This window comes from Crocodylus siamensis, chromosome 3 (genome assembly GCF_052110815.1).
Source record: "Crocodylus siamensis isolate JL-2025a chromosome 3, ASM5211081v1, whole genome shotgun sequence".
Taxonomy (NCBI): domain Eukaryota; kingdom Metazoa; phylum Chordata; order Crocodylia; family Crocodylidae; genus Crocodylus; species Crocodylus siamensis.
The window spans coordinates 87,779,308-87,800,431 of record NC_143397.1 but is presented as its reverse complement, the minus strand read 5'-3'; the positions used below and the strand labels follow the sequence as shown (position 1 = coordinate 87,800,431).

Sequence of the window (21,124 nt, the reverse complement as noted above, 5' to 3'; positions counted from 1 at the left end):
TACTCTCAAGCATACCAGATGGGTCTCAAAAGTAGTTCTCATGGGGACAGCTTCAAAGTGTCTTCGCTGCTACATTTCCAAGTTTGGAACATATTAGCTGGAACAGCTGGTCGAGACAAGCTTGAGAAATTCCTCACTATCCACCCCAGGGACACCATGTAGAAATACTGTGTAGTTACCTAATGCAGTTGCATGTTTACATTGGTTAGCTTCAGGTCTTTATTTTGTAATGCTTGTACAACTAATGGCAATGTGGGACTATCAGTCTGAAGTTCTACTAAGGTCTCAGTCTGTAGAGCAGAGTCCTTGCTATCTTATGACAGCCTTGCAAAATAATAGATTCCACCTGGGTTGGGGGAGAGGACTTTTTTTTTTACCCAAATAGGTGATATAGTCATTATAGTTTTCAAGGCTGCCATGAAGATGAGCATGTCTCAACTGAACTGCATGATGTGGTGCACTGTAAATCCAGGTTACTCCAAATCCTTTTCATCAGGCCAAAATCCCAGATTTGTTTACATACATTTCAGACTGTCGAATCAACCAGAGGGGACCACTGTTAGTACAAACAAAGCTGGGTCCCAGTCTCATCCCTGACATGGACAGAGAGATCATTCAAGGGAGTTATGGTTGGTGTGGAGGAGGCATAGGGCTTTGAGAATATGTTGAAGGAGTTAGAAGATCAAGAAGTTTAATGTTTATCAAAGGATATGGGGTAAGTTTGATGACACGTTATGAACCATAACCTTCAACTAGGCCAAAGGCCTATGGCCTAGTTAACAGTGGCCTGGGCAGGTAAAGCAATTATACTAACACATCAAGCCTGTTGTCAAGGCTTGTCCCAGAGCCCCAGTCAGTTTTTACCGAAACCAGTGAATTCTGATTTTGTAACCCTGAAATTTCTAGCTAGCTATAGGGCACATTAGCACCCTGAGCTTCTGGCAGTGACAGTAGGCTGGCTGAATGCTGTATGCCACAAAACACTTTTCCTCCAGGCTTGTCATTTCTTGACACCTATTCTGTGCCCTGCACATACGTCTGGCTGTATAACATGGGAGCTCTTCTGCCAAAGTCCCAAATCCATAAGTTGGCAAGGGAAGGAACAAAAAGAAGTTTACCCTTCCCTCTCTTCTTTCCTGGGTGTCCTCTGCCTTCACTGCCCTGCTTTTTCATTTAGTCTGCTTACCCTGAACATGACTAGACCCTGTTTGCCCATAGCCCATATTTTATTCTAAGACCTGGGAATGAAGCTTTCCTATTTCTTGTAGCATTTAAGTCCTTTGATCATAGCAGACATCAACAAGAGAGGGTGACAGGACACCTAATTTGATTTATTTATTTATTTTACAGTTCTATCTTCAGTGAAAAAAAAATCCCTTTTTGGGTGTCTCCAAACAGTCGAAGCTGCTTCTAGTCTTCATTTCATGACCAATAATGTAGGAGAAACTTTTTTTTCCTCTACTCATGTACTCATGTTTTCCACTATCAATGGGGGGTGGGGGAAATTATATATATAAAAAAACAAAACATAAAAGAAAACACCTGTTTGGCTTGCAGGAATTGGCCAGGGAAGCTGTTTTCCTGACAAGCCAAAAGCGACCATCACAGGGCCCCTTTAAAAAAAATGTCAGGAGTTTTTTCTTTATTTCATGTGAGCATTGGCAGAAACTCTGACAAGCAGTTCTTCATATTTTATTATGTTCTTGTCTGGCAGAATCTCTGTCAGGCAAAAACCTTGTCAGCGGAAAACCTGTCGTAGGATCAGAGGAGACAAAAACAGGTGTCACACAGGCAGTCAAAACTGAAGGAAAAAAAGATTAGGCTAAAGAGAGAAAGGCAGACAATTACATTAATGCCATTGCTTTTATCTTATAGATGTGTGTTATTATCTCTGGGTGCTGAGTGCGCAATTGCCTCAAAGAAAAGTAGACAGGAGACAAGGGGAAACTTGATAGTTATTAACTGAAGAGGCAGTGTGTCAAAGCTGGATGGGGTTCAAAGTTTTGCAAATGGATAAAAAAAATTGCAGACAGCAAGCAACGTCTGTGAACAAACTGTAGTTCTGCTTTTGGCTACTTAAATGTAGCAGCGATCTAAATTTTTCAACTTGGAATCAGATCATAGAGAATTAGTGAAAAATTTCATTTAGACTTTTTCAATAACATTTATTTTGTGTATATGCAATTGCCATGTGGGCTTTTTCCCCTTTTTTTGATCCATTGTAAAATTGTTGCTAGAGCACAAGGCACTGAAAGACATGAAGGCAGTTGTCAGTGTAGCTGCTGTTTTGTCTGGGTTTGAAATGCCTATTATCAACACTTCTTTACTTTTAAAAAGCTATTAAGAAACCTTTTTACTAAATGTGAACATCTGTACATGCAAGCTGCAAATTAGGAGATCATAAATGTGTCCCTCTGTCAGAGACCAAATGGATTTGGCAAATGGTTTCCATTATTAGTTTTTAAATATTGTAAAATTCAGAAGGAAAAGTTCCTTTTGCTTCTAAATTAGAAAATACTACACTTCTTATCCTTCTCTGACCTTTTAAAATCTACTGGGCTGAGTGATTATTTCCCTTAAATCTATATTAAATAGTGACAGGGATAAGGCCAGGAACGAAATAGAGGCAAAGAATACAGTTTCATACCTGATGTTTTTGTTCTGTTTCATCTACCCACCCTAAATGTTTACTTCCCACTCTCAGTATTTGAACTTGGGGGTGGATGGTGTTTATTCCCTGCCTCTGAGAACATGTATATTAGGGGTGTGCAAAACAGGCTGAATCTGAATTGAATACAGCCTGAATCGGGGACAGTGATTCAATTCATTGATTTGGATCACTGTCCCGATTCAATTTGGCCAAATCCAAACCTGAAGATTTGATGCTGATTCAGAGAATCAATGATTCGGCCATAGACACAACTGTAAATCTTTTTTTTTCTACATACCTTGAGGTACTAGGCGTGGCTTATGAGCGTTGAGATGGTGGGGTGGATGGAGCATCCCACAAGAGTGCAGGGGGACCCCCACATGCTTGGCGGTGGACCCCCCTGTACCCTTCCATCTCAGTGATCAGCTGCAGGGGGACCCCAGGTGCCCCCCCAAACCCAGGAGGCACCAGTCACCGAGCCGGAGGGCAGGGTGGTGGGTGCTTTTGGTCCACTTCCAGGTCTACCACCAAGCAAGCCAGGGACCCCCCTGTGCTTCCGTGGGACGCTCCATCGGCCCCACCATCTCAACGTTCATAAGCTATGCCTGGTACCTCAAGGTATGTAGAAAAAAAAGATTTACAGCTGTGTCTATGGCCAAATCGCTGATCCTCTGAATCAGCATCATATCTTTAGATTTGGATCTCAGTATTCACAAGCCACCTGGTACCTTGAGGTATGTAGAAAAAACATATAAAGCTGTGTTGATTCAGAGGGTTTCAATTTGGAGAGATGAAAAGGTCTCCTGCTTCGATTTGGATTTGGAGATTCGGCCACCGAATCGGGCTGAATCTCTGCCAAATCTAATTGGGCTGAATCTCTGCCAAATCGAATTGGTGACTGAAGCCTCGCACAGCCCTAATGTATATGCCTTTTGCTGGATCATGCTAAACTATCTGGCCTGTGGGCACCTTCTATTTCTAGCTATGGGATGATGCTTGTGAAGAGCAAATTTTTCACCTATGAAATGCATCAGATTGCACCAATCCCAAGGTAGGTTGCTTCCAGACCACCCCTCTATGAGTGCTGTAGTTTGCTTGTTCCTCCAGTAAATTAGGGATTCATATGCCACATTCCCTTCTTGCTGAGGTTTGTTATTTTTTGAGGTCGGAAAGAAATAAGCCTGAACTCTGATAAATTTACAGCCATTCATTTTCACCAGTCACTCAAGTAAATGATCAGACAACTGCAGTGTGCACCACTGCATGGGGAAATAAATAGTGAAGTTGATGCTCATTTGCAGCAGTACTTGGTAAGAGCAATAGCTGCATTCCAGCAACATTTCTCCTGGGTATATTGTCACTACCATATATTCAGACAAGCCTCCCTATAACAGAAATTGCTGTTTAGCAGCAGTATTATATGAGAGCGCTGACATGTGGCTGACAGTCTTTGATTGCCCCATGTTGCTCATCCTATGTTGATTGTTCCACACAGTGCTGGAATAGTGTTATGGAGCCTAGCCATATTGATTTTATAGGTTTAATCTACTTGTCCATTCAAGTTTTGTTGCTTCAGAAGGTGTACAAGTTTATTTAAGAAAAAGCAAAAAACCCAAAAACAAACAAACAAAAATTCCATGTGCTGCAGTGTTTCCTACCATGTGTCTCATTCTGCTAGTCACAGAGATACAGAAGTATAATTTGTTCATGACACCTAGGGCAGGGGTGGCAAGCATACAATACAGCCCAGAAACTCTGGTTCGTGGAGCTGCATAATTTTCATGTTGTATGCAGAGCTGGTCTGGTCCATGAGCTGGACCCAATGCTGTGGTCAGTCTAGGGCATGAGTTTCATGTGGCACTGACCAGCCATGACACTGCAGCCCTGTACACTGACCAGCCCTGTACACTGGCTCTGGAGGCGATTCAGATTGGGCTATGTTGAAGCCAGCAGGCAGGGCCAGTCTAGCAGGATGCCTCGGGGAGTCCTCTTCTGTGCTGGCCCCCTGTGCTACAAGCAGCAATCGTGGGACTGGGTCCAGCCCATGCGCCATGTGTACCACATGTTATGTTCACGGTGCCACACTGGCTGTAACGCAGCCAGATCTGACCTGCAGGCTGGCCCACAGATCCTTATCTGGTCTGTGTCTTACAGGAGTCTTACAACCCTGACCTAAGGTAAATCCAACAGCCTCAAATAAATAATAGTTTTTAAATGTTTGCGTGTGTATCTTTTGCTTTGCTGCTGGGTTTGTGGTTTGATGTTGGTACCAAAATACATACAGGAAATAGAAACATGTTCAATTTAAATTTAGAATTGAAAATGGACACAACATCAATTCTCATCAATAATCCTTTCACATTAAAATGTGGAAACTTACTATGCCAAATTCCTGCTCTGACAGTCCAGACCTTTTTTTTTTTTTTTTTGGAGAGACAGACTTTTCTTACTCTAGCATGTTTTTTTACAATTCATATTAAAACTAGCAAGGCTAAGCAAGGCATATCTTTTGCATGTTCATTTTACCTTTCAAATAATGTGCAAGACGCTTTACATATAAAATTAATCTGTGTGTGTGTGTTTTATAATCAAAATGGAATATGGAATATTTTCAGGAGTAAGGCTTTTACTTTAGACTGCACTCATTCAGTATACTTAGGTATGGAAGGGGTCCCAGGTCACTGAGAAGTCTTGCATAGCTGCAAATATGCAGAGCTGGCTGAGGTACGGATGAAGTGAAAGACTTCATTTTCTGGCTTTTGATAAATCGAAAAAGTCATTTGCCCTTATTTTAATATACCTTTTGTATTTAATTTCCTTGAATTGTATATGGTCCCAAAACCCCAATAAAATGTAAATGGAAAAGTAGATTTTTTTCCTCCTGTTTTACTACAGTTTAAAAAAAACACAATTGAAGCATTAAAGTTTGTCCATTTATATATTCTAGCTAGATCCAAAGCCTTTGGCGGGGACTTGGCATAGAACACTTAATACACATGGACAGGCTAATCTATTAGCTGGAATTTTGCATAGTAAGAATACTACACACTGTAATGTGTAAAGATTGACATTGTATTGATTCCAAAAGACCCGTTTACAATTCAAATCATACTATACTGTGTCTCATTAAAACCTATGCGAGTTTTTTTATTGTCTTATTATGTATTAAAGTATAGATAAGCCATATTTTCTAAAAGACTTCAAACCCAGCCTTCATTTGCATATGTACTGCTTCATATGCACAGTACTTTTCCAGACCGTTTGTCTTCACCACCACTTGTACACACTGTTATTAGAATAGGTGAACAAATTGCATATGGCTGAGAGTTTCAGAAACTGATTCTCACAGTTAAGCTTTGAATTCCCAAATCAGATACTTAAATGATTTGCCTCATTTTTTAAGTGATTGTTCTGCAAATTCTGGCTCTAGCCATCTCTTTCCCTTTGCTTGTCATGTTGCCTTAGATTTGTGTATCATGCAAACTTTCTTGCTAAAACTGCTAGACCTGCTGGGCTTTCTGCTATTTAGCTTGTGTCTGCAACAGAAGTTGATCAGGGTCATTTAATGCAGGAGTGCTCAACACCCACCCTCAGGCTGGATCTGACCCCACTGCACTCTCATCCAGCCTGTGGAGCTCCCTGCAAGTCCATGGGGCGTGCCACAGTGGCCATAAGCACGGATGGCGAGGTGCACATGGTGGCACAGGGCCCAATCCCAGCACACAGGGCCAAGGAATGGCTCAGGTCCCAATCCTGGCATGCAAAACTGCATGGAAGCAGTGTGAAGTGGGCAAAGTTAGAGTGGGGTCTTTGGTGACCTGATCTGATCCAAGCACATCAGAGATGATTCAGCTCACAGGCCTGCGGGGCCAAAAATTTAAGTGAAACTGGCATAGAGTGTTGTATGTACTCATGTATTCACTGGAGTGTCTACAAGTCCTCCCTATATAGGACACTACTTAACTCCTGATCTTTCAGGTATTTGGACAGTTATCCCTTGCAAAACTTTTGGTGGTGATAACTGTGGTTGCTTGCAGACATTTGGGGGGCGGGGAACAAGCAACCCCTCCTTCTCCTCCTAAAAGCCATGCTTGATTTTAAACGTGGTGTGCTCCTGCACTGAGCCCAACACATGTCCAAAAGAAGCAATGCGTTAGTTTGACCCAGTTCCACAGCATCTGTATGGATCTGGTGCTTCTGTGGGGCTTTTTTGGCACTTTTATTTAATAACTGATTGAATCAGCTTTAGCTAAAAAGCCCCATGGAAGTGCCCAATCTATACAGATGCTGCAGAGCTGGGTCAAACTAACACGTCCTCTCGCAGTAAAGTGTGAGTTGTTTTGTTTTTTGTTTGTTTGGTTTTTTGGGGGGGGGTTCCCCCACATCTGCAAGCAGCTTGTGTGGAGATCCCTGCAGATGTACAACAGGCACATGAATAGATAAGAAATTGCCCATTCTGATGCTAAGTTGATAGCAATTTAGCACTGAAGATAAACATATGCAACATTTTTTCACTAGCTAAAATTCCTGAAATGAACGTTTCAAATGTAGAGCTCACCACAGAAATATTATTCTACTGTATGTTCTAATAAAACACAAGGGCCTTTTTTTTTTTAGCCATTCCACAGAAATGTCAACTTATTTGCTCAGCAGAGTATGTGGTTTTAAGATGCATTAGGCCTTTTCTCCTGTATATCAGTGTATAGCTTTTCACTCACCCAGAGGGGAAAATACCAGAAAGTGGAGGCAACATCAATAATTAAAGGGAGTGAAGGAGCTGGCTAAAAGTGGGTTTCCCTAGCTTCAGCACTGTTGCTAAACAGATAGAACCCAAAAAACCACTTGCGGCTTTTGAAGAGATTATTTAGGTTATGGCAAAAGCAACACAAACATATTAAGGATTATGGCTTTTCTGGGTTAAGTTTTGATTCCACAGGTGGCATAAGTGCTATGACTAATAACTTCAGTTGGGCCAGGCAGAGTGCATATTTTAATGCACTTTAAAAGTGGTTGGTATCTTTTTAATAAAGAGACGTCTGCTTATGTCGTTTTTCAGATATGACAATAGCTCGTGTGTGTGTGTCTGTGTGTGTGTGTGTATAATGTGTGTGTGTAGTGCCTTTTGATTCCAAAGCACTTAAAAACTTACTTGTGTACTACAAAGCAGAATAAATGTTCTCATCCCTGAAATGCAGTAGCTGTTCATCAATACACAGCAAGAGAGTACAATGTTTTAAGATGGGAAGTGATGACAAATGTCATATGCAGATGAAATGAGGGATTTAAGTTAGGCAAAATATTATTATTCAAATTGTTCCTGGTCAGGGCGATGGGGGTGCTAGGGGGGTGGGGGTTGGGAAGCAGGGAAGAGGAACTCACTTGCTGCTGTTCATTGCTGAGACCAGCTGGAGCAGCTCTTCAGCCTGCCCCTCAGCTGGGGACAATGAAGACAGTGGAAGCGGTAGTGGTAAGCAGGGAAGGGCGGCGATTGGAAGGACAGAAGATGTGCTGCTGAAGACAGAGGGGAAGGAAGGGGAATGCTGGGAGCCAGGGAATGATGGTGATGGGATTCTTACCTGATTTGGGGACTTAATAAAAATCCCCATCGCAGCTCTGGCAGTATGGTCTGCTTGCCTCGGGGGAGAGGGGGGACTGGAAGCACTCCTGCACTCCTCTTCTCAAAATCCTGGCTCTTCCCATGGCTTCAGATTATTTCCTTTAATTAAGACAGAGTATTGGAAGTGGTTCATTAATGGTTCAGATGGGCAAGCAACTTAGGTGCTCTCCATAGACATTGTGAAATGGATCCCAGTGTCAGAATGCTTGGGAAGAATCTGGTGCAATACAAAGCTAATTTACTATGTAGCCTTTTTCCATTATTTTATTTCTTCCTTGGTTCTCAGTAAATACTTTTAGTAGTCTTTTTTTTTTTTTTTCCTAAGCAAATAAGGTAATACTTTGTAATTATAAATAATGCGAGAAGTTTCCATGCTCCTACACTATTTTGTTCCAGAGTCAAAAGCAATGAAGATTTCATAGATTTCATAGACATCAGGGCTGGAAGGGACCTCGGGAGATCATCGAATCCAGCCCCCTGCCCAAAGGGCAGGAAGTCAGGTGGGGTCATAGGATCCCAGCAAGATAAGCATCCAATTTACTCTTGAAGGTGTTCAGTGTCGGTGCTTGAACCACCTCCGCTGGCAGACTGTTCCAGACCTTGGGGGCTCGGACAGTAAAGAAATTCTTCCTTATGTCCAGCCTGAAACGGTCTTGCAGGAGTTTATGACCGTTCGACCTCGTCATCCCTTGGGGCGCTCTGGTGAACAAACGTTCCCCCAGATCCTGGTGGTCACCCTTGATAAACTTATAGGTGGCCATCAGAACACCCCTGAGCCTACGCTTTTCCAGGCTAAAGAGTCCCATGTCTCTCAGCCTGTCATCGTAAGATCTGTTTTCCTGACCTCTGATCATGCGCGTGGCTCTTCTCTGGACTCTCTCAAGCTTCTCCACATCCTTTTTGAATTGTGGAGCCCAAAACTGGACGCAGTACTCCAGCTGCGGCCTCAGCAAGGCCGAGTACAAGGGGAGAATGACGTCCCGGGATTTGCTCGAGAAGCATCTATGGATGCAAGCCAGCGTTTTGGTCGCTTTATTAGCCGCAGCATCGCATTGCAGGCTCATGTTCATCTTGTGGTCAATGATGACCCCCAAGTCTCTTTCTTCTGTAGTGCTATCCAACGTAGTACCGGCGAGCCTATAAGGATGCTGCAGGTTTTTCCTCCCAAGGTGGATAACCTTGCATTTTTCGGTGTTAAACACCATGAGGTTCTTGTCTGCCCATTTGCTGAGCTTGTCCAGGTCAGCCTGGATCACCCGCCTATCTTCTGGCGTGGATGCTTTGCCCCAAAGTTTGGTGTCATCGGCGAACTTGGCCAGTCCACTCCTGACTCCAATGTCCACATCGTTAATGAAGATGTTGAACAGGATGGGTCCCAGGACAGAGCCTTGAGGGACCCCACTGGTCACAGGGCACCATGATGAGTGACTGCCATCAATTACAACCCTCTGGGTCTGACCACGGAGCCAGTTTCCCAGCCAGCGGATCGTGGTGGAGCCAAGGCCACAACTGGGCAGTTTGGCCAAGAGGTGATCATGGGATACCAGATCAAAAGCTTTTTTGAAGTCAAGATATATGACATCAATCTCTTCTCCCTTGTCCAGGTGATAGGTCACCCGGTCATAGAAGGAAATGAGACTGGTCAAACAAGACCTACCCGCAACAAACCCGTGCTGGCTACCCCTTAGGATGTTAGCCTGGGCCAGTCCCTCAAGGATGGCCTCCTTAATAAACTTTTCTAAGATCTTCCCCAGGATAGAAGTCAGGCTAATGGGCCTGTAGTTAGCCAGATCCACTCTCCTCCCTTTCTTGAAGATTGGCACCACATTGGCCTTCTTCCAGTCTTCGGGCACTACACCAGAGCGCCAGGAGTTTTCAAAGATCCCTGCCAGGGGCTGGGCTATGATGCTTGCCAGCTCCTTGAGTACCCTGGGGTGCAGATTGTCAGGGCCGGCTGACATGAAGTTATCCAGCTTCTCAAGATGTTCCTTCACGAGGTCAGCATTTATGGAGGGTAGGGGATCCCCATCACCCGGATCTCCCTGTCCCATAGCAGGCATGGTCGTCCCGTGGGACTGATGAAAGACTGACGCAAAGTACCTATTTAATAGGTTGGCTTTTTCCTGGGCGTCAGTTGCCCCACCTGGTTTAGCAAGCGTCCTGGTCAAGCTCAGGACTTTGAGTGGGAGGTCTGTAGTAGACACCCACCATTGTGTCCCCTGTGCCATACTCCCCACGAATTTTTACCCAGAGGGTCTCTAGCTGTCCATGCTGGTTGCCAACATCAGCTTGCAGGGACATGTAGCTTTCCTTCACATAGAGAGCTACACCCCTTCCCCTTTTGTCAACACGATCCCCCCTGTACAGGATATAGCCCTCTATACCCGTGGTCCAGTCATGGGTGGAGTCCCACCAGGTCTCCGTTATCCCAGTGACGTCATAATTCTTTGCACTGAGCAGGAGGATGAGCTCCTCCTGCTTGTTGCCCAGGCTCCTGGCATTAGTGTACAGGCAGGCAAGTGTGCCCTTGGGGGCTCTTGCCTTGCCCACAGATTGGGGCAGGGATGGGCTCCCTTAAGTGCCTTGGTCTGCTGGCTTTGCAAGGGTCGCTCAGCGGGCCAGCAGCGGCAGTAGTCCCCCCATCCCCCAGCGGGATTAGTTTAAAGCCCGGTGGAGCAGGTCAGCCAGCCTGGCTGAGAAGAGCCTCCTCCCCAGGGGGGAGAGATGGAGGCCATCTCTTCCCAGAAGCTCGCTGCCTGTCTCACCAAAGAGCAGGCTGTGGTCATGGAAGCCAAAGCCTTCCTGATGACACCAGCTCTGCAGTCTTTGGTTCACTGCGTGGATCCTCCTCTCCCTCCTCAGCCCATAGCCCGAGACTGGGAGGATGGACGAAAACACCACCTGAGCTCCCAGACCCCTAAGCCCCGCTCCCAACTCCCTGTAGCGCCTCATGACCTGGCTGGGGGTGGTCCGAGCCGTGTCATTGGTGCCCACATGAATAAGGAGCATGGGGTAGTGGTCTGTGGGCCGGAGGAGCTGTGGGATCCTCTCTGTAATGTCTCAGATGCGGGCCCCTAGGAAGCAGCAGACTTCCCGGGCTAAGGGGTCGGGGCGGCAGATTGTCCCCTCAGTGCCCCGCAGGATGGAGTCTCCCACAACAAACACCTTTCGCTTTGTCTTGGGGAGAGTGGGGGCAGTAGCTGCGGTCGGGCCTGGGTTGCCTGCGGGAGCCAGCAACTGAGCAGGCTCTGCTGGGGCTGCAAGAGGTGTGAACCTGTTGCTAAGATCCGGCGAGGGGGGGGCCTTGGTGCGGCCGGCCTTAGGGCCCTTGACCACCTTGGTCCATGCCCCTGACTGGGCAGAGCGGGAGGTCCCAGAGTCCTCCTTAGTCCTGAAGGGAGACGGTGCTCTCCCCTGAGGCTGCCGGGGGAGAAGGGCCTGGCAGTAGGAGTCTATCTCCTGCTCGCCGTCCCTGATGCCACACAGTCTCTAGACTGTGGCCTGGAGCTCCTCCAGCTGGCGCGCCAGAGACCCCAGTAGGGAGCAGACCCTACAAGGGGAGGTGGCCATGCTGCCGGGCCCCAGAGCCTGAAAAAGGGACAGGCAGCCCCCGCAGCCAAGAGCCAGGGGCTCCGTCTGCATGGAGCCCGGGACCATGGGCTCCGTCTGGGTGGCCATCTCTGAGGTGCCCGATGGGGGGGCCGCAGAGCCCGAGGGGACCCTCGGGGTGCAGCGCGTGCCCATCTGTGTCATGCCTCTGGTAGGCTGGCTACAGCTGGGGCTGACTACTCTGGGGGGGTCGCAGGCAGGGTCTCATGCCCTCCCACGCCCTCCCCTGCGCGAACTCCACGCTAACTCGAGCGCCTGTTTATGCAGCCTGTTCGCGGGGCTCCCTGGGGGGCTGGGCCAAGTAGGGGCCTGGGCGGGGGCTTGACCTGGCCCAGCTCCACGCAGCTGCCTCGTCCCAGGGAGCGAGGAGTTAACCCCTTCCCACCATGAGCCCACCTACCTCCGGCTGTCCTGGGGGTCGGCAGGGGGCTCTGCAGCTGCTGAGGGGGTATCTGGGGGGCTTCGGGGGAGCAGGGGTGCAGCGGGCTTCACCCACGCGTCTCTCACCGCTGCAGAGCCTAACTGAGCTTTTTTTCCGTTTGGCGGGCCCTTTTAAACTGCACGCATGCGCAGTGGGCCTGCCGTCAGGGAACACTGGTTTCTCAGGCCAGGGGGGCCCTGCCTGGGATTTGGGGGGCCCTGCCCTACAGGAGGGGGACTGGTGAGTACCCCACTCCTTCTCTTCTCTCTCCCTGGGGGGCTGGGCCAAGTAGGGGCCTGGGCGGGGTCTCGACCCGGCCCGGCTCCACGCAGCCGCCTCGTCCCAGGGAGCGAGGAGTTAACCCCTTCCCACCACGAGCCCGCTCACCTCCGGCTGTGCTAGGGGTCGGCAGGGGGCTCTGCGGCTGCTAAGGGGGTGTCTGGGGGGCTTCGGGGGAGCGGGGGTGCAGCGGGCTTCACCCGCGCATCTCTCACCGCTCCGGATCCTGAGCTGGTTCCATTAATTAATGATCCACAAAAAAATACAGATTTTTTGTCACAGAATCATTCCTTATGGAAAGGTGCATTAACACTTTTCCTCCTCCATATGTTGGCATTCATTTCTGTCTTTAGTGCGGTCTTTTTATAATTGCTCTGGTACATACTCATGGAAAAATATATCCCCTTTTTGTGAGAGTGCACCTGTGAATGCACATCCTGACATTCATTTAAAGAAGAATGGAACTTTTGGGGGTTTTTTGTATTTATGTTAATTTTCTGAATAAGACTGTGACTTCAAATTATAGATGCCTTTATTGGTCAATAGACTCTTAACATACCTATTCAGAACTAATTCTTTAAGTGATTTTATATTCCAGTGGTAAACTTGGGAGAGTGTCACAGGATGAGCAGAGTCTTGATTATAAAAACTTCTACCCAGTGTTTAAGTTGCCTTGAAGAACCACTTCTTATTTCCCTTTTATTATTTTCTGATCTGTCTTTCACCTATATGGCAGTCCTGTCCTTGTCAAACACTGTCAAATTTTATGAAATGGGAAGTTGTCCACCAACTGCCAAACTCATTCTTCAGTATCCACTAAATAGTCATTTGGTAAAAAACAACTTTAGGTTGTTACTGACCTGAGTCAGAAGTAGAAGAGCATCTTAAACCCCTAGGCCATTCAGGTTTTTGTTTCAGAGGCAAGACTGTAACCTTTCCTAATGTATTTTTAAATTTAAACAGCTTTATTTAACAAAGAGCATTATATTGCCATTTAGAAGAGAAGTGTGACTGAGTAGTTAAAGAAGAAGCCTAGAGATCTGGGTTCTGGTCTCATCTCTGGCTTGGACTTTACAATTGTGAATGAGTCGGCCTCCCTGGGCTCCATTTTTCTAGACTGTAAAAACAAGAATGCTAATATCTAGATCATCTTTTGAGAAGTGCTAGGAGGTTTGAATCAAGCTGAGGTGTTTTGGGATTCTTAGCTGCCATTGTTATTATTATTGTTATTGTTTTAAAGCATTCAGGTTTTGCTTTACCATGGCAAATAGCCATTGTTATCTGCCTAAAAATTGACTCTGTCCTTTTCCCTCCATGTCAATGTGTACACATGCATACCCCACCTTCACCCTCATTCACAAGATACATTTTATAAGTCCTTTTACTTCTCAACCAATAATTTTAAATGATGTACCTGTTATAGTAATAAAGATATAGGTTATCAACTATATCAAGCCAAAGAAAAAACTGTAGAGGGTATTTAAGCTATGTGGATTTCAATCTAATTGTTTCGTTAAACTTTGTAAATAAATCAGTGCTTTATCAGAAGATTATATAGTTGAAGGGCATTTATACACATGCTCCAAGAATGGGGGAGGGGTGCTTTAATTAGAGTGGCTCCAAGAGCTGCTCTAATTGAAGCACCTTAAGCGTCATGTGCATCAGCGTCCCTGCACTGAAAAATGATGGTGGCGGCACTTTAACTAAAACTTGTTTGATGAGCTTTACTTAAAGTGCCCCTACTGCTGTTTTTCAGCACGGGGACACTCATACATGTGACACGGGAGTCTGCTGGAGTGCAGTAATTACCATGCTCCAGTAGACTCGATTCACCGAGTCTGCTCCAATGCACTGTAATTACAGCGCATCAGAGCAGCCTTGCTGCACGTGTATAGGTGCCCGAAGTGCTTTGGAAGAGCAACAGGCAAAATCTCACCCTTTACTTTTTGTCAGTACCTATGTTGTGAGGAATGACATAGGACTACAGTCCCCAGGTTTGCCAATCCCTTATCTTTTGTGAACATTAAATTAATATTTTAAATTATTTATTCAAAGTTGACTTAAACACTAGAATAGGAAACATCAGACAAATCAGTTGCAAGAAATGAAGTATGAGAAAACCAAAACTCTTTGACAAAATATTCCTTGGAGTAAATGTGCTGAATGAAGCCAGTGGGTAAATGATAAGGGCCTTTATGCTCTGGATGTAAGAAAGCAATTTATCAAGAGTACATGAACTCTCAAGTGACCATAAGCCAAGAAGAAACCAAAGTACTTAGGAGGACCCATTATAACATTGTTTAAAATGCTCAAAAAAGTTCCTTTTGAAACAAACTTGTCTATCTAGATTCTTAGTTTTGTAAAGTAGAAAAGAAATCAATTGTAAACCTGGATGTATATAAAAATATGATACCATATGTATTATCATCGCATTCAATATAACAACAGGGGAAAAAGAATTACTAGATATCCTGCATTCCTACCTCTTCCTTTCACCAGCTCTTTAAATTATTAATGTGTTTGATCCCTGAATTCATACAAAAGAGGTAAATTATTGATTTGGATATATTTGCCAAGCAGCTGGTAATTAGCAGTGAATCCATGATTTCACTTTATGATAATGCAGAGCAGTAATTTTTAAAACATTTCGGTGTCTGTTTTTTTTTCTAGAGATTAAGGCTCAAATTTTCTAAAAATTTGGGCAAATTTCCTACTGTCTCTAGATCTACTTTGGTATATTTTTTATTTACTTTTCCCCCCCTTTCTTCCCTCTTCTGTCTCTTCTCTTGTTCTCAACCTCTGTTTCTCAGCTTTGGACAAGCTTAGCACTCAGCATCTGTACCATCCAACCCAGGTGGAGATTGTGCAGTCCAACGTAGTGTTTGACATCAGCAGCTTGATGCTGTACGGTACCCAGGCCGTACCTGTGAGACTGAAGATACTGCTTGATCGACTCTTCAGTGTACTGAAGCAAGAAGAGGTGCTGCACATCTTGCATGGCTTAGGCTGGACACTTCGTGACTACGTTAGGGGTTACATCCTTCAGGTAGGAAGTGGCTTACAGCATGTAGCAAAAATCTGTTTGTGGACTTTCCTTTTGCATTTAGAGGTTGTGACTAGGAAGCTATTCCTGAAAATGCAGTGACTGTAACTGCAAATCTTTAGGCAAACTATTTTGAGAAGAATTTGAAAAATTGTAGAGATGGCTAAGAGTCATGGTGGCACTGTAAAATTTGCACATTTTCACAGGGCAGAAAAATATAAATTCCTCAATATCCACAATACTTCCTTCTTCATCCTTACACTTATTGTAGGAAATACTTTGAATACTGCAAATACTTAAGGCAACTGACACCTGTAAGGGGCTATCATTTGATTCTATATTCTAAAGCAGGGGCGGGCAATTACTTTGGGCGGAGGGCCACTTACCCAGTTTTGGTAAGCTGTCGAGGGCCTCATGGGTAGCCCTGCTTATTGACTGGTGCCCCGCCCCCTGGTCACCATCTTGGGACCAATGTCCCAATGTCTTGGGACCAGTGTCCCAGGGCCAGCACTGGTGGGGCCCAGAGTGGGACACAGGCTGGCAGGGGCCTGTGGAGCCAGGCTAGGCTACACCAGCAGAGAGAGGGGGGAGCTGACCTGGCTCCATACAGCCTCTGCCAGCCGGGACCCCGAACTGCTGCTGCCCTGCTCTGGGTCCCACCGGTGCTGGCCCTGGGACACAGGTGCAAGCCCCGTGCTCCCGCTGGCTCCCACACCTGATATGACTCCCAGTGCCCCCCCAGCCCTGTGGTACAGGCTGGGGCCTGTGTGCACGGGACCAAGGCTGGCAGTAGCAGTGGGTTACAAGCTGGTGCTGAGCATGGGGAAAAGTGGTCCCTTCCCTGCCCCATGGCCGGTGCCCCATGCTGCAGCCACTTGCAGCCCGCATGGGTCTGCCAGTGCCTGCTCAGGACAGCCCTGCATGGGCTGCGAGTGGCTGCAGCACAGGGCTCCGGGCACAGGGTGGAGGAGGGGCTGCTTTTCCCCCATGCTCAGCACCAGCTTGTTCCCTGCCGGTGAGTGAGGGGCCGGGGCTGTGCGCAGCCCCCCACCTGTACTGCAGGGTTAGGGGGGGCACTGGGAGTGAGTGAGCACAGGAGCCAGCAGGAGCATGGGGCCCACACCAGTGTCCCATGGCCAGCACCAGCAGAGCCCAGAGCAGAGCAGCAGGAGCGCAAGGTCCCAGCAGGCAGGGGCTCTATGGAGCTGGGCTAGCTCCCCCCTCTCCCTCCTGGTGCAGCCTCAAGGGAGAAGAGCTGAGCTGGCCTGGTCTCAAGGACTGGGGTGATACCTGTGGTTCTCCCCTGCCCCCACCTTCTTACCTGAGTTTCCCGCACCAGTGCAGCCATGAGGAGCCACATGTTGCCAGGCCAGAAGCCCCTGGCTAGCAGGGGTGGAGTGGGGCTGAGCTGCCCCTGCTTTGCAGAAGCCTGCTGGAGTTTCCCATGGGTCCTATTGCCCCTGGGTCCTGTCATCTTTGACAGGAACCAGGGACAGATAAATAATAATTTTTTTAGGGGCCATGGGCTGGATAGAATGGCCTAGCAGGCCGAATCTGTCCTGTGGGCTGGATCTGTCTCACAGGCGATATTTTGCCCACCCCGATCTAAAGTCTAAGGCAGCAGCTTCTCCAATCCTATTTTTCCAGCCTTAACAATATGCACACTTATGTAGATATACATCTGCATAATGCAATACATAAAAAGATATATCTTAGTATAAATTTATGGTGGAACAATAATTTTGAGATTCATATGTTGTGTAGTTTGAATAAAAAAGTAAACAAAAATATCAAGATCCATCATTCTGGAAAACCAATATGACTTGCTATAGTCACAAAGTGTTTCCATGTTTAGATTTTAGTTTTTCAAATGAATAAAAATATGGCATTTCTTAGGTTTCAAAGTGATTCATTATGTTAGCTCTTCAGAAAGGCATTTCAGATCTGCAGCATTGTTACTATAAGGTGCTGAGAGCTACTGTCTTAAGCAAGAGCTGGGAATGCTCAGCCCATTGTACTCACATTTTGCATTTGAGGATTACTCATACTGTGCTGTTGTTTTTACTTCATGTAGGCTCTAATAGTTTATTTGGTATGGTACAGAACATGGGAGTCTTGGTTCCTGCTCCCCATAACTTTGAATGTTTTTTTGAAAGTCATTGCTGTGGTTCACATCTCTGCAGAGAAAGCACATTCTCTTGTATAAAATTATGCAGATGCCATAATATTTCATGTTTTTATAAAAATACATTACTTAAAAATACCATATACAGATTGTTACAATAAACATTTCTGAATTGTAAAACAGCCCTAGAAAAAGATTAAGGGGGAATATGGGCTGTAAGTATATGATGCAATCCTGTTATTTTTATTAAGCTATATGCAATTTGGAAATCTTTTCAATTTTTTTAAGTCCTTCTGGAATTTGTTTTTAAAAGCTGAATGTTATAGCGGTCCAACTGTAAAATATAGTCTGTGATTTTTTTTTTAGCCTGATTTCAGACATTTGAATTGATCTCTTTTGAAAATATGAATGCTTGCTTGTATCATTGTATTTGCAGTACTAGCTAATGTATAGCTAGTATTATTGATAGAACCTAGGTATTATTTTAAATGATGATGTGTGTATTTTCTGTGACATTTTAGTTTCCTGGATTTTGAATTCTGATTAAAAGGGCTGACAAAATTCTAGTTTCCAGAGGAATCCATATGACAAGTTTCCTTCCTGCTTTGGGGTGTGTGGGGGGGGGAAAACATTATTAATTTTCCACTATCAGAAAAAATAAAACAATACTGGGTGGGAAATAAGAAAGCAAGCCTTGGATGCAATTTGCTAGCTGGTACAGAGAAGAAGAGTCACTGATAGTGGTTTTGCTCTTGCAACTACTGCAGAATCAGGCCCCTATTGATTTTTTTTTTTTTAATTATCTGTTGGAATGATCTTAAGATATGCAAGAATGGCTTGTAATATAATTATACAGGGGGTTATAAACAGTCAGACTGTGACCTGTGCATTTGAATGGTGTAAAGCCCATAATACACCATTAGGCTAGAGTTCAGTTTATCTGGCTAAAACTCAATTGCATTGTAGCCCTCAAGGCATCAATTTTACCATTATTGCATTCAACAACAGTATATTGAATATTATGTCAGTTAAAGGAGAATAATTATCAAGGCAAGTTAGGGCGTTGTTAAAAACTTACCACATATTGACTTGGTTAGCACTTGGCTGTGGATTGTGTTAGTGGGCAAATGAAGACATACTAGTCAGGTCTGTCTGTTAGTTTAGCTCTCTAATTTTGTTTGTGTTAAAGCTGGGAGACAGGGTATATGGCAAAAAAGAGAAACCTCTTTATAAAGCATGCTTCCAGCGAAACCTAACAGAACACAATAAGATCTTTGGTATCAAGCTTGAGGTTTTATTTTTGTTTGTGTGTGGGTTTTTTTTAAATAAATGTATTATTAACTACTTTTTCCTTTTTTGGTGGAGGAAGGTATTGTAAGAGTACATGGATACAATAATCATTGTATAGTATATAGGCTTTTCTATGCAGCTCAACTTTGTAGAAATTAAGTGCCTCACAAATGTATTTTTCAGTTTTTCCATACAGAAAGTTTGGGGAAAATGGGAGCATTATTAGCCTCATACTATTGATAGGAAAACCATGCCAGAAACTGATAAAGGAAATTGTTTAAGATATCAGAAGTTTCAGACACATCCTGCAGCTGACACACGCACTTCTGGGCCCCAGGCCTGTAATGTAGCTAAAAGACAATTCCTCCTCCCCCCCACCCCCCATGCAAACTTATTTCTATTCTAACCCTTGGAACTGCTTAGCAAAAACTTTTCATATCCTCTGAATCAAGGGAGCTATTCAGATGTAGCTTATACTGCTAGATATAAAACTGATATATGTATTAAATTAGAAATCTGAAGAATTGTAGCACATCTTTGCAAGGAGCAGAAGCTGAGGAGCTCTGTCAGCCAAAAGGAGTACACTGAACTGTGTTAAGTACAAGACTTCACTGTCTGCACAGATAGTTCCAGTACTCATATTATGAGGTTGCACCATGGAGACAAAGGGGATAAACTAGGTTTGACATGGGTAGAGATTAGGGTTGGTCATTGCTCCCAATCATTACCTTACCACTGTCCTGGTTTGGGGTCCTAACATTCAGCAGCTGTATAGGTCTAAAATAGTTATACCTGAGTATTACTAGATGAAAATGGGAATTTCTATCCCCTGAAGTTGCTGAAATATCAGAATTCTGTTTTCAGCCAGAATAGAAAGTTCTGGAAAAAATGTTGGCAATCAGAATTTTCTCACAGGAAAAAAAAGGCATTTGGAGAATCTGTACTTTCTGTAAGCCAAATGGTTTAAAGGAAGAGTTCCCAACTGGGTCTACTGCAGATCCATTCAAGGAGAAACAGGAGGGCCCAGGCCAGGTAGTCAGTGACAAGTAGAATGGACAGCAACCTGCAATCTGCTGGGGGCATGTTTGCTCTTGTGAAAGACTTTGTTGTCCATAGTGAATTTTAAAAGTAACTTAAGCTAGTTTTTGTCCTTACAAGATGGCTAACTGTGTCATTTAAGCCTGCAGGAGAGAATAACAAGTAAAACTGTTGAGCAAACTAGGTGGCTCTGGGGATTGATAATGTGACAGAGAGCTTTTCACCTTTAGGTCACTATTCAAATCTAAAAAGAGGTCAGTAGTGGTTTAAAGTGATTAACACCTGGCTTCTATTCTCTAGTTCATGAGCAGTGTCATCCCTTACTTGCTAGTGAAAAGATTTACACATCACCAATGTACTGAACAACAACCTGGTTGGGTATCTCAGTAGAGAGTATAAGGACTGTATACTTTTGGAGTCAGAGTATTTAGTGATCTTACAGGTGATCCCAGAAAAACTTAGTGTGGTGAAGCTTTCTGGACTGTATATACAGGGGACTGAAGATTCTCTAGGGTGATATTCTTTATCCATTTCAAGAAAATAATTTACTTTATTTATTCCAGAAGTGGTACAGAACAATAGTTCTTATCACTGCAGGCAATGTGAGGCCATATGCATATCAGTGATAATTCTTCTATTATGTAGCAGATTCTGTAATGCTCACACACATTAAATAGTAGGGATGTGCGAAGCGGGCCCTATTTGATTTGGATTTAGATTTGGCATGAATCGGGGGCAGTGATTCAATTTGTTGATTTGGATCACCGTCCCTGATTTTGATTTGGCCAAATCTGAAGATTTGATGCCGATTCGAAGACTCGGTGATTCGGCCATAGACACAGCTTTAAAAAAAATTTTCTATGTACCTTGAGGTAGCGGGCACGGCTTGTGATCACTGATGCTGAGGTGCATGGAGTGTCCCACAGGAGTGCAGGGGCCCTCCATGTGCTTGACGGTAAACCCGGAAGTGGACCGGAAGTACTTCCAGTCCACTTCCAGGTCTGCCATACAGCGTGCTCTCCCATGCCTCTTCAACTCAGCAATTGGCCACT

At 44.9% G+C, this 21,124-nt stretch overlaps 1 protein-coding gene across 20 annotated transcripts in view; it reads left to right on the top strand.

Annotated features, from left to right (window-relative positions):
- Positions 1–21,124, top strand: part of BNC2 (basonuclin zinc finger protein 2) — a 471,942-nt gene that overhangs the window by 315,854 nt on the left and 134,964 nt on the right. For 16 of the 20 annotated variants that reach the window (XR_016441272.1, XM_090038756.1, XM_090038747.1 and 13 more), the window contains one exon: positions 15,387–15,622. The exons of the other annotated variants lie outside the window; for them this stretch is intronic. Coding sequence is in view for 15 of the 16 variants with exons in the window: in XM_090038756.1 (XP_089894882.1) it covers positions 15,387–15,622 (236 nt within the window). In the remaining variant the exon portion in view is untranslated. The remainder of the gene's footprint in view (positions 1–15,386; positions 15,623–21,124) is intronic. 20 annotated transcript variants of the gene reach the window in all.